This window comes from Lissotriton vulgaris, chromosome 2_1 (genome assembly GCF_964263255.1).
Source record: "Lissotriton vulgaris chromosome 2_1, aLisVul1.2, whole genome shotgun sequence".
NCBI classification, from domain to species: Eukaryota; Metazoa; Chordata; class Amphibia; order Caudata; family Salamandridae; genus Lissotriton; species Lissotriton vulgaris.
This window is the reverse complement of record NC_141687.1, coordinates 822180914-822194432: the sequence shown is the minus strand read 5'-3', so window position 1 is coordinate 822194432 and position 13519 is coordinate 822180914. Positions and strand designations below refer to the sequence as shown.

At 43.2% G+C, this 13519-nt stretch overlaps 1 protein-coding gene across 1 annotated transcript; it reads left to right on the top strand.

Annotated features, from left to right (window-relative positions):
• The first annotated feature begins 7022 nt into the window (after positions 1-7022).
• On the top strand, positions 7023-11707 carry NEUROD1 (neuronal differentiation 1). Its single transcript, XM_086958703.1, has 2 exons — positions 7023-7137; positions 8791-11707. The coding sequence occupies exon 2, from the start codon at positions 8800-8802 to the stop codon at positions 9877-9879; it is 1080 nt and encodes a 359-aa protein (XP_086814829.1). The 5' UTR covers positions 7023-7137; positions 8791-8799; the 3' UTR covers positions 9880-11707.
• The last annotated feature ends 1812 nt before the right edge of the window (positions 11708-13519 follow it).

Sequence of the window (13519 nt, the reverse complement as noted above, 5' to 3'; positions counted from 1 at the left end):
GGCACTGAGTTTTATATATTTTCAACAGAGGGAGCACTACCTCAGTTCTTCTTGGTTGTGGTATGCACAAAATAGAATTGTTAGCTTTTACGAGTTTGCTCCTACTTTGTGCCAGGTGAGCGGCCCAGGAGCCAGTATCCGAAAATATCAATCCCAGATATGGAAAAGTGTGTGTGCATATTAATTTTTTGGTGCCACAATGAATTACATTCAAAGAATATTTTTTAGGTCCGCAGCCCATTAAAAATGATTTTTTTTAATTTGTGCAAAGATCTAGCATTTTCATAAAATCTACGAAGCCCCCGACTAAAGTGTGCAGTGCATTAGGTGTGCGGCCCATTAGTACCGCGTCATCTGCGTATAACAGAGCGGGTAACATTTTGCCATTAATCATTGGGACATCCTTAGTTAGTTTAGACAGATCATTATTCAACTCATCGATATATAAAATGAAAAGCAGAGGGGCCAGGACGCATCCCTGCCTGACCCCTCTGCCAATCAAGATGTTCCCTGATACTGCCCCGTCCCTACTAATCCTTACCATGGCACCCAAGTCCCTGTGTAGATAGGCCAGAAAATGTACTAGAGCATCATCCAACCCATACTTTAAAAGACATTGCCAAAGACGCAATCTGTTCACAAAGTCGAATGCTGAGGTGAGATCCATGAAGGCCAGGTAGACTGGGGACTGGCGAGCAATGGTGTATTTGCCTATTATCAAATTTTAATTAAGGCATTGCTCTACAGTTCCCAGTCCACTCCTGAACCCCAACTGGCATTTATCCAAAATACACTCATCCTCAGCCCAACTCCTGATCTTATTAAATAACACTCTCCCAAGTATCTTCAAGGTGTTGTCGATCAGTGATATCGGTCTATAGCAGCTAGGGTTGGACCCATCTCCTTTTTTAAAAATGGGGACTATAATGCTAGATGACCATGTGCTGGGGATACGGGAATCTATTAAATTATTAAAAACATTAAGCAATAGCGGAGCCCAAAATTCTGGTTTATGCTTAATAAGGTCAATGTAAAGCCCATCTGGACTAGGAGCCTTATTACCTAAGCTTTGATCGATTGCATCCTCGACTTCAGTTAAGGATATCTGGACTCTTGTAGCAGCATTGAGATCAATATGGATTTCATCCTGAACAGGAGCTATATATATTTTGGAAAAATTAGCTACCCTAGCTTCACTTGTTATGTTACAGCTCAAAGGAGTTATATTGTGACCCATACATCTCATATTTTTGACCGATTGCCAAAAACCCTTTGTGTTATTTAAGTTAGCTGTACTAGCCAAAGTATCCCATTGATCTTTTAAGACCTCCTCTTTCCTTTGTTTAACCACTTGATTATATCTTTTCCTAAGTGATCTAATAAAACTTACTTCCCTTGGTGTCATAGCCAAGGCGGAGCAGAGCTCTCGGTTAGCCCTTGTGCAATCGCTGTTAAACCACTTAGTATTGTGAATATTAGAGGTCATGGGTTTTGATATTAGTTGTTTAATTCCTGTGCATAAATGTTCAAAAGCTACTACTACCTCAGGGTTGACATCCATGAGCGACAAACAAGTGTCAAAAAGAGGTCGGTAAGATGTTACCATATTTGTGAACACTGCACTATTATCAACACCTTTCCAAATAATTCTCAAATTATCGGTCGAGGGCGTTATGTTGCGAGCTCCTGGTTCTGCAGAGAAATGTGTTCTAGAGATGACCCTAAACATTACCGAGATTTGATTATGATCCCCAAATACAGTGGGTATGACCTCCGCTTCAACTAAAATATCCTCCAGTGTAGATGATATAAAAATGTAATAAATTATTGAAGCGCAGCCACGGCCTCTAAACGTTGGTATTAGATGGTTATCATTTTTGTTTGTGGCTGCAATATACATTACGTTTAATAAATCATGATTCAACAAATAATCAGACAATTCCATCCCCCTTTTGCACAAGTTTATATGTGGTACATGTGCAGTTTCTAATATATTTGCTCCAGAAATCTTGACATTAAAATCTCCTCCCAGACAGATTCCAGCGAGGGTAGGATTCCCTGATAGAGTTTGTATGTCTGTCACAAAGTTAAAAAGATTAACAATAATCGTATTTGGTATATTTATAAAATCATTATTATAGAAATTGATAAAACAAATGGAAGCCCCCCCCCCATGTATATATCAAAGCCTGAAAATTTGAACTATTAGTAGGGATGTATTTAATACTGCAGCCTGATAAGATGTTAACCCATATAGATAGACCACCCGAAGGTCGGCCATGTACAGGGATTGGTGCGCATATATTAAAACACTGAAAGCCCTCAAGGTATAGATCTCTTGTAGCCCAAGTCTCCTGGAACATTAAGATACCGAAATTTTTAACCAGATTGACCCAGTCATCATTTTTTACTTTCGAAGCCAAACCTGGGACATTCCAGCTTAATACCTGCAAGTCATGATTAAAAGACTCGCAGGCATTGCTAACCAGGGGGGCTGAAGCTGGTAATGTAGGAACTAGTTCAGTGGGCGAAAATATAGGGTGCTCAGAAACATCGCTAGCCAAAGTAGCTATTACCATTATATTATGGACTAGTTCAGTAGGCAAAAGTGTGGGGAGCAGTCAATCCAGTGTATCTAAATCAGAAAGAGGGGAGAACCTATTTTGTGTCAAAGGCGGGAAGGTAACTTCCAAATTGTCAAAACTATTAGGTTTATAAAAATAGCCTAGGGGCAAAGACCAAATATCAGTGGGAAAGAAATTATTATTAGACTCCCTTACACTTAGTATGGCTTTTACCAGAGCTGGCCGACGAAAGTTATCAACGACACAATCTCCTTCAATAGTCTTCTTTGAGGGACCGACCCAACCAACCCTGCGCACCATCAGGATGTCATTGATGTTTTGCATAGCAAACCTCTTATGTTTTACCAGCCAGCTGGCGATCTTATTACGTAACTGATCCCAGGACTCTGGCTGATTTTACCTTAAATAGGGAACCCCTGCTAAGACCAAGACATAAGGGCAGGTTTCAGGTGGTAAGTTTAAAACGTCTCTTCCTAATTTGGCAGGCCTACTATCATTTTTATTTTGGGCGTTGACTATGTTCTGTGACTTTTGGCTTTGGCTTGAGCTAGTGTTATTTGCAGGACGACTACTAGGAATACTAGGGATAGGAACAGCTCGTCGACTAGGTGAATGTAATGTATTTAAAGTACCTGGATGCAGGTTATTACAGTGATCAACAGAACTCTCAATGGCAGTACAAATCCCAGGTAGCCCATTTGGCATAGATTGAACAGTAATTAATGTTGGTTTTTGCACATTGGAAATACAGCATTTCGAACACTTTTGAGCCTTTGATTTGTCGGACGAGTTAGGTGCATCAGTGTGGGAATGGAATTTATTAAAAAGTGATTCCAAATGGTCCAGACGCTTCCAAAGTAAGGCAATAATTTTATCAACAAGTTCCTTTACACGCTCAGACACAGTATCCACAATAATGTCAATAGCAGTATCTCCCAGAGTGAAATTGCTAAGAAGCGGTAATATGGACTCTGTGTTTGGATATGAGATAAATAATTATCCATCAATGGCGCCTGTAAGACAGCAGGAGTAACAACAGTTACTGATTCAATCCTTGTGTCTGCTGTATCCAGTATGGTCTCTGGGCCTTTGATCCATGTGTTTTAAATAGTGTTCTGTGGTTTTAAACGGGGTGGTTGTTTCCTCTTAGGAGAAGTAGGCTTAATCGGCTTCCTTTTCCTTCTTGCCCCAGCAATTCCTGGGTCAGTCACACTATCACCTGTGTCCCTATATGAAGTACTGTTTACAGTAATTTTGTTCGCCCTTTGGTCGCAATTGGTTTAATAACCATAGGGCTCACTATATTTCCCGTAGCTACTGGAATGTCCTCAACATTGTCATCGTCATTGAAAAATAAGGGGGTCAGTTGAGGAGTTGGGAGCCCCAGGGACATGCGCCTTTCAGTTAACTCAATTTCTGTGTTGATAATATTAGCGACCCTCTCCAACATATTTTCTATTGAGTCAGGGGCACATGTGCTAGATGTTGATTTAGCCATTATACCAAGATAGTCACAGCCCTGGCACTTCCCACTCACTCACTCACCAACAGATGTTACAGATGATTTAGTACGTCAGAGGGGTGACCCAGCCCGCCCTACTCCGGTCGCCGACAGGCGTGGATGGGCCTGCCCTTGGCCCGGGCTTTGCCCGGTCGCGTCCCGCGCCGCGGGAGCCCCTGTGACCTTTAATACGCGCCTCCCGGCGCAACGATGACGGCAGCTTGCACTGGGTGCCGTGAGCGTTGCTGGGGAGTGTAGTGCAGCACTCCCCAGATCCTCAGACCCCCTCAGTCCCAGTGTTGGCTTCACGGGAGAGCGTGCCCCCACCGGAGGGCAATGCGGCAAACAGCAACAGCAATCGGGCTTTTTTATATCATATTGTTTGTTTATTAATTTGTTTTTGCATATTTAATTTTTTTTTCATTAATGTGGGGAATTCGTTATTTATTGTATTGTTTATTTATATTAATTGGTATGTGTTATTTTATTTTACTATCGTAAATTGTATTTTTCAATGTTTATATATTTTTTCTGATATAGTTAAAATGTATTTTATTGATGTTTGTGTTGTCGATATTGTTTGGATCAATATTTTTGATGTCTTTCATCTTATTTTAATCTTATTGACATTTTAGTGTTCTAAATTTTTGTTGTTGATATTTTCAGCATCAAGATTTCTTTAAACATTTTTTTTCGATATTAGTGTTATTTCTATTTTGTGCATTGTGTGTCGATATTTTAGTTTACGATGTTGTTCAGTCAATAATTCTGTAGTTCAATGTTATGAGAATCGATGTTGTATCAGTGATCCAAGGATTGGATGACCATTGTATTCAGTTGTGGGTCCCGGACTCACTATACTACTGGAACCAAGCTATATCCGGCTGAAGAGCCCATAACAAGGGCAAAACCGATCCAGGGTTGCTGGTGTTCTGGTTCAGGGAGACCCTGGCCTGGCAGTTCGGGCTGGACTGTTCCCATGAGGAAAAGGGTGAAGATTGAGTTGCACATGGTTGGGTCTAAACTGAGGTGGCATGGTGAGTGTAAAATGATGGATTGGGATGCAGCCTGGGCAATTGCCAGTGGCTGAGATTAATTCAAGCATTCCATCCATCACCTTGTTGTTTTTGGAATTGAAACAGGTAAAGATCACAAACTCTTAAGCTGGATTAAAAAGCATTTTCAACAAGGAACAATTGTACTCTTAGTCACTCAATGGAATATGTGATAACACCTAAAACTGTTGTAGTTGCCATTAACTGTCTGGTGATTGTATCCTATCTATGTATGCTTTGAATCTAAGGTGATCGAGGGCCTTACCCAGAAGGGATGATCACACGCACAAATATAGACCTTTAGTTGTAGAACAGATAAAGGTTGTTAAGTGGGGAAGATGGATCGGGGGCACTAAACATTTGTTTTTACCCATTAATATGTCCTAAGGCATACTTCTTTCCTGTGCTCTAGTCTTCTTTCTTGTGAAAAATGGACCGACTTCAGCACACATTTCAAAAAGGGTAGCCTACAGCCACCCGAATAGGAAAATCTATGGGTGACAAATACCACCATGTTATTTGCAAAAGTTCATGCATTTTGGTCAAATAATGAAAACAATGTTGATACGTGGGACTCTGGATGGTGAAGTCTCCATTTAGGCACCAGATCACTTTGGTTCCTTTAAATGCTATCATCGCATTCCATTAACATCTGAAGAATGAACACATTGCGTTGTCTATGTATCTGCATGATTTTGTGTGGTAGAATAGGAGTTGGTAAGTGTGAGAATACTATTCTACCGGGAACCGACTTTGTTAGGAACAATACCTGTCCTACCACTTTTTATGCCCCACGTCTGTCCCGTTGGCACCGCGCCTCCTTCGGCAGGTAAAAGGGTTTTCAAAATGTATCCTATTTATTTTTGACAAATTAATATCTCTGTCATGCTCATATAAATGGATCCTGGGTTTCTGTAAGTTGCTACATTAGTAGAGCTGTTCAAAACTTCCCTTTCTTCAAAAAAAAAAAAAACGAACTAGCAAATATGATCTAAAATACATCATTTGACCCGGCTAAACATAGACATGTATTCTGCGCCTTGTATTCGTTTTTATAGGGTCTGCTAATGATAGATTCGGAAAACATGTGTACAAAGCTGTGAACGATATAACTGTTTAGTTAACAAGTATTGGAAAATTATTCAAAACCTTGCGGCGCCCTCCTGGGGCCTGGGCGTTAAACTGTGATTGCTTGGGGAGCAAAAAGAACGATGGATTCAATTCAGGTCTCATGACTGGAAGTGAATGTTTGATTCGGTTAGCAGCATTTGTTTGCCTAGCACTGATCACTGCACACAGCATGGGGGTGGTAAGACAAAATATGCCTTTGATTCTCAGTCCATCCCTGACTAAAAATGTAACATCAGTAAAGGGCAAAACATGTCAGTTTGTTGAAATCACATGAGTTAGAAAGGTCGGTATAGCTCCTTGTACATACGATCCACAGTGGCGTGACTCGGAAGAAGCGAGTTTTCCCATTTGCAAATTGCATTAGGCGTGGAGAAGTTATGAACGTCTAGGATGCTGTTGCTCCCAGATAGAATCATATTTTTATAACCCTCCCAATCTTTATACAGCAGGCCAGTACCCGTAATTTTGAATGTAGGTCCCTTAAATCGGTGACCCGCACGCATCCGTGCAGCGGGTTAATGACACTGCCTGTGCGGGTGCCTCACACAGGTCGCGCTTTCTGTCACTGACGATAGATGGTCACTTTCTTCCGCCTACAAAGGACGGCGGCGCGAGCTGCGCGCAGATTGCCAGGTCACGTGGCAGCGGGCTGGAGGTGAAGCATATGGCGCGTGCCGAGGGAGGCTGGGCGGCGCTCGGGTGGGAGAGCAGGGAGGGACGGGGCCATCTCTGGTCTCTCATTTAACCTAAGCATCCTTCACACATTGCTCCAGAACTGGGCACCGCATCCCAGAGCAGCCTTACCCGGGCTCGCTGCACCGCCAGGGGCATGAGACTGCAGTAGCAAAGGACATTTCAGAAACAGGTAAAGGCAACCTCTGGGTATCCCCATCATCCGAGTGTGCACTGTAGCGAGGGCTTAAAAACACGTCCTCAATCCCCCTCTACCTTCCCTAACCCCAAACTTGTTATGCCCCACGTCTGTCCCGGTGGCACCGAGCCACCTTGGGGAGTTAAAAGAGAATGCTTTTGACACCTGGATTTCTACTTATTCTCTATTTTTTTCAATGCCTTTTGCGGCGAGGTTAGATTTAAGCTCCAATTATTTGGATGCGTGCCTTCCCCCTACGGAAAAAACTCCCATGCTTTATCAAATTATTTTAATCTAAAAACAACTCCATAGCTAGTTTGTGGTGCAGACTTTAAATGGCATAAGCGAAATAGTTTTGCAGAAATGTAAAATTCATATTTTATCTATGTTGTATTATAGTACACACTCTGGTTCTTAGAAGTAAGCGATGCTGGGACGTCTTGGATAATGTATACAGATATAAATATGGGACTGTGCGTCATTAGGTCGAACGATAATTGCACCTTTGCGACACAAGCTATAACTGGACAGAAACTATCGAATCTGAGCACCGAATTAAACCCGCAGAGCCGGACAACCTCAAGGCACAGAAGAATCAGTGTATATTTGAAAGCAGGTGCTGCTGCAATAATTACCTGTGCCATAATGTGAGCGGGAGATGGAAAACAGCTAAGCAGCGTTTTTGGGAAGGGGTTATGCATTTAGATGTGTTTGGGACCTAGAGGTTGCAGGTAAATTCCCATCAGATTTAGCCTGTGTCCCGTATCAAAGAGAGTGAAGTGGGCAATGGTGAGTTGGGGCAAACCATCATCTGATGTTTAAAAGTCAAGAAACAATGCAGTTTGTGATGCCCCCTGTGTTGTTATGGCATGGTGTCATTTATAAAGAGCAAGGCTGGTCGATGCTGTGTCATCGGTGGTGTGTTTGGTCTGTGCTGGATCACCGGGTGGTGAGTCTCCGTGACATTCATGTCCCAGTGTCTTCTCGTCTTTTTATTTGTCTTCCCAGCCCAGTTCTCTCTTCACGCCTCTCTGTCCCCTCACGTTGTCTACTTTGCCCAGTCCGTGTTTCTCCCTGCCCCCCCCCCCCCTTCCCAGTCCATGTACGCGTACTATTCTCCAAGTGCCTATGCTGGTTCTCTTTGCCCCGACGTTTGAATCCACATCTCCAAAGTTCGCTGTCTGCGGCTCTTTGCCTCTCTACTGTCACCATCTGTGCTTCCCTGTCGGTGTTCATGTCCCCCTGGTCAGTTGTCTGTGTTTTCAAGTCGAATTGTCCATTTTCCGTCGATCAATAGTTTTATAAAGGTTATGTATGTATATTCTTTAAGGTGTATTCTTGCTCATAGATAAAAGGCTTTTTTTCTAGCTCTGCCCCTGTATTTTGCAAGTTACTCCTCTAGACGAATCTGTGTGTCATAGTTTAATGTACAGTTACCTTCTATCTGCTGTTATATTTGGTAATGCTTACCCTTTATGTTTTTGAATTAATGACACGTCAGACATTAGTGTTTGGAAGCATATGGGTTTCAGAGGTGTACAAAAATAGTAAATACATAAATATACAAATAAATAAATGAATGGATTTTCTTATTTTTTTATTCTCTATCACAACTCAATCCCCTTTCATGTTTTCATTCCATTAAAGGATCCCAGGATGACTAAATCTCGTGGAGAAGATGGGCTCTCAGAGGCAGAGGCGCCGGGCTCCAGAGGCTGGATCCTAGACCCCCTGTGCCCTCAGGAGGCAAAGCTCCAAAGTCCTGACGCTGCCCCCAAAGAGGAGGAGGAGCAGGAGGAAGACAGGGACTCGCTTCTGCACCCAGATGGAGAGGATGAGGATGATGACTTAGACTGTGAGGAGGACGAGGACCTGGATGAGGATGAAGAAGACAACCCAGAGAATGAGCAGGGGCCTAGGCGGCGTGGCCCCAAGAGGAAGAAGATGACAAGAGCACGGCTGGAGCGCTTCCGGCTCCGACGTATGAAGGCCAACGCGCGAGAGCGCAACCGCATGCATGGCCTGAATGCAGCGTTGGATGCCCTCCGTAGAGTGGTACCCTGCTATTCCAAGAGCCAGAAGCTCTCCAAGATTGAGACGTTGCGCCTGGCCAGAAACTACATCTGGGCACTGTCTGAGACCCTCAGTTCCGGAAAGAGCCCTGACTTGGTGTCCTTTGTGCAGACCCTCTGCCGGGGCCTGTCTCAGCCCACCACCAACCTGGTGGCCGGCTGCCTGCAGCTAAACCCTAGAACCTTTCTGCCTGAGCAAAGCCCTGACCCGCCACCACATCTACAGCCGTCCAGTGCTTCCTTTCCGCTACAACCTTACCCTTACCAGTCCCCAGGTCTGCCCAGCCCACCGTATGGAAATGCTGACAGCTCTCACCTCTTCCAGGTAAAGCCACAGGCCTACAGCGCCGCACTGGAGCACCTTTTCGAGGGGGCCCTCACCGACTGCACTAGCCCTTCTTCTTTCGATGGCCCCCCTAGCCCTCCCCTGAGCATCAATGGGAATTTCACCTTCAAACATGACCTGCCCGCTGAGTTTGAGAAAAGCTATTCCTTCACCATGCATTATCCCGTCACTAGTTCTACAGGAACTGATGGCCACGGACTAGTGTTCTCTGGTGCAGGACCCCGTTGTGAGATTTTCATCGACAACAGCACCTTGACCTTTGAAGGTCAGTCCCACCAGGAACGAGGCTTGGGGACACAGCTCATCTTCCATGATTGAATGAGAAGAAAACGTAGGTATCAACAGCATCCACTGCGATTGTTGCGTTACCACTTCTATCTGGAGTATGCCCTCAGTCTACAAGAGAAGCCTGCTCTCCTTTTCTGCCTTCAGAAGAATCACAAATTGATGTGTGTATTGCGTCTGATTGATTCTTGTATTCAGGCTGTTTCTTGCTGTAAAGTTTATGGCACCGTTTCTTTCAGCAGTGTACCTGTAGCCCTGGTGGAAATTGAAGTTGACCGCTTACAAACCATTTCTAATCATTCAATTGTGATTTGCATTTTTCTGAGCATATATTGGACAACTATGCATTAAATTCCACGAGTTTCGAGTTGTTTTGCACAAGTGTTTCTTGGTGTCCAATACTGTTCTGTTGGTACTGTTTTTGTACTAGTAGAACCCACTTGTTGTTTCTGCTTGACATATATAGCCAGTTTACCTATTTATTTAGTTGTGTAGTGCCTACATGTAACCGTACCATTAGCACTGCTAAGAGTATCTTTTTTTCCTGGTGCAGCATCAGTTCCACTGGAAGCTGTGGGATGGTTGACTACCACAATGATATTGCACATGGAAATCCCAGGCTGTAGCAGGATCAATAGGGCTGTCTTGGAGTCCGGATCATAATGCAAAAGGGGCTGCTAATTATGCGCTGCCTGCTGAGATCCTGTCACTCACGAAGGGGGACAATTGTCCCATTTTGTGGCTTCAGGTGAGGAAGGGCTCCTTTAAAAGGGGTCATTTTCAGGTTCCTTGAGGTGGATTAGCTATTTTTGATCAGCAACTGGGTATGTAGAGAATTCCATAGGAGATTGCCTTGCTCCCCAACTTATTTGCACCTATGTTTACTTTGGTATAATTCAGTTAGGTCTGGCTTTGTTGGATGAGAGCAGTCGATGTGCGGTAGGGTACTGGTTCTTCCAACTACTACTTGGTTCTTCCAACTACTACGGGACTTTCCCACCATATGCTTTGTACTTGATGTATATGATCTTAAATGTCAATCGTTGCTCCACTTGACGCCATTGTTGCAACTTCTCTGCAACCTTGCATGACCTTTTTTCACCTTGTTCAAACAGAATCTTGTGGCTTACGTTGGGATTCTTGGCAACGTTTTGTACTTTTATTTTGTAAAAGTTGCAACCTTGTCTAGATAACCCTAGAGATTTCATGATCCCACACGTTGGTTGATTTTATGGAACGGAAACACTCTCCCAAGACTTATGATCAAATGGAAGATTGTGTGTTATCTTTGGAGGGAAGGAGAGATCAGAATTGAGCAGGGCTCCAATATGTTTTCTCACGAATATCTCATTGAAACTCGAAGGCTGTCCCCTTTAACAGTATCACTGGTCTAGGCATGTTCAGACTTATATGTCCTTCAATCTCCAACCAACTGCTTGCATCTGGATCTACTACAAATTATTTCTAGCTGGTAACCTTGACTTTCCACCAGGGCTGAGCATCTTTAATCTTTGAATCCTCGTAGAAGTACTGTGTAAGCAATATGTAGAATCTATGCAATTTTTTATACGGTCGCCGGCCAATACATTTGATAATATATATTTTTCCAGACAGGGTTTTAATACTCGTTTCCTATTCCATGTCAGGGGCCTCTGTACTGACTTTTTATAGAATTCTATCAAGATTGTATACTGTGAATTTCCTATTGGACGCCTTGCAGAAATAAAACTGTATAAAGTGTATTTTAGAAGCATTAGTTCACCTAAAGGAGAGTACATAGATACCTGCTCTATTGCCTTGCTACACTCTTACGGGGTGATTACCAAAACAAAATAAAGTTGCTACTCGTATGTGTAAAAATAGCTGTACTTTTGCATTTTTTTCAGTTTTATATAGGGCGAACTTCAACCGAAGGTATCACAGCGCTTTACATGAGCCCAAGTTGCTTTGCCTAAGGACACATTCATTTTTTTTGTTTGGCAGGGGGAGACTACCTGATTTGCCCAGAATCACAGGATGTTGAGCGTCCTTGCCGAGACTCGAACCCACTCGAACCCGGTTCCCTAGATTTGAGGTCCACTGCCCTGGCCATTAGACCACATCCTCTCCCGACTCCTCCAAATGGCAGCCATATTGACACGGGCTTGTGCTCACACCAAATTATAGACAAGGCTGTTTCTCTTTCATTCCGCGCTTCTGCGCTAGCCTGTGTGTACAGTGTTCCACAACTACAATCGCCTGCAGCATCGTCCTTACTAATGCAGGGCGCATAGGTATATATGTATAATTTATTTATAGAGCGAGAGGGGGAAAGGCTTGGCAGTTAAAATGAATTAAAAAAAATAAAAACAGATGATGGCATTGATAGGGTCGATGTAGAGGTTGACGTCGTAGAGATAAATTAATCTTATGGTTACCCACTTTATGCAGTGCGAGAAGATGTAATAATCCATGTTGTAATGGGTGTCGATGCAGTGTCATACACCTGCACATACACTGGTAACATAATGTTAGCTTTTGATATGAAATGCTGGCCAGACACGTGGTTGGATCGTTAAAGGGGCGAATCAGACTTTCACCATTCCGAGGACTATAAATGTAAGTACCACCGACCCGGGTAGCATTGTTCAGAAAGTGGAAAAACACATTAGAAATCAGTTTTAATGAATATTTAAATTCCACAAGAGGCGTTCTCTTTCATTGCAGGCCTGTTATCCTTGATTTAATAGTGTACCTGCTGAATTTAACGTGTTCATAGAACATACATTTCAGTATTTCGTCAGTAAAAGGCGTCAATAGGAAAGCTAGACCGAAAGCTATTTAAATGAATTAGCACAGTATGTAACAATAGCCCCCAGGCACCGCGATGAGCACTTTTGTTGGTGGACCAGTGTATGAATGAACTTGAACGGAAATTCGTCAGACTGCAGTAGAGCAGCATTGAATGAAGAACAGTGCATATGTACATTAATTTTTAATGTTAGTATGCCATTATTCCTGCGGGGGACTAATGACATCAGGGAACTCGTGACCAGTCTTATTTTTAGCACAAAATGAGGTGGATAAAGGCTGTTAAAGGGGCGTTGGGAGTCTTCCGGGGTTTTCTTTAAACCTTTTATTTGATGGTGGCACTCACGAGCCTCGTGCTCGCCCGGTGCACGTACGCCATATCCACGCGTGCTCAGCTTTCCGCCTCGTCAGCGGTAAATTGTTTTAGGGGTGACGCACATTTATTAAAGGTTTATCAGCTTAAAGGGGTGTGGTTTAGTCGCCAGGCTGTCGTCTGTGGACCAGGGAGGCCCGAGTTGTAATCCCGGATTCTGTACTTCACCAAATTGTGTGATCCTGAGCAAATCGCTTTATCCCGCTGGAAGTTCTCTCGTCTGCCGAAATTGGAGGAGAATAAAATGGGTTAATCTCTATTATTTAGACGCTACACACCACATCGGATTTAACTATATATTGTGTGTGGTTCCTGTGGCCGAAATGTGCGGAAACTGACGAGCATTTGGTCAATTATTTGTATTTTCACTGTGAAATAATTCCAGTACTCTTATATCGGTTTTTACATTTTGTTTACTTTTTCAAGATAAAGCACACCTTTTAAATTTACAATTAATATAGACGGTTTCGCCTCTTTACGGAATTTTCGCCTGCCCCATCGCTCTGACGC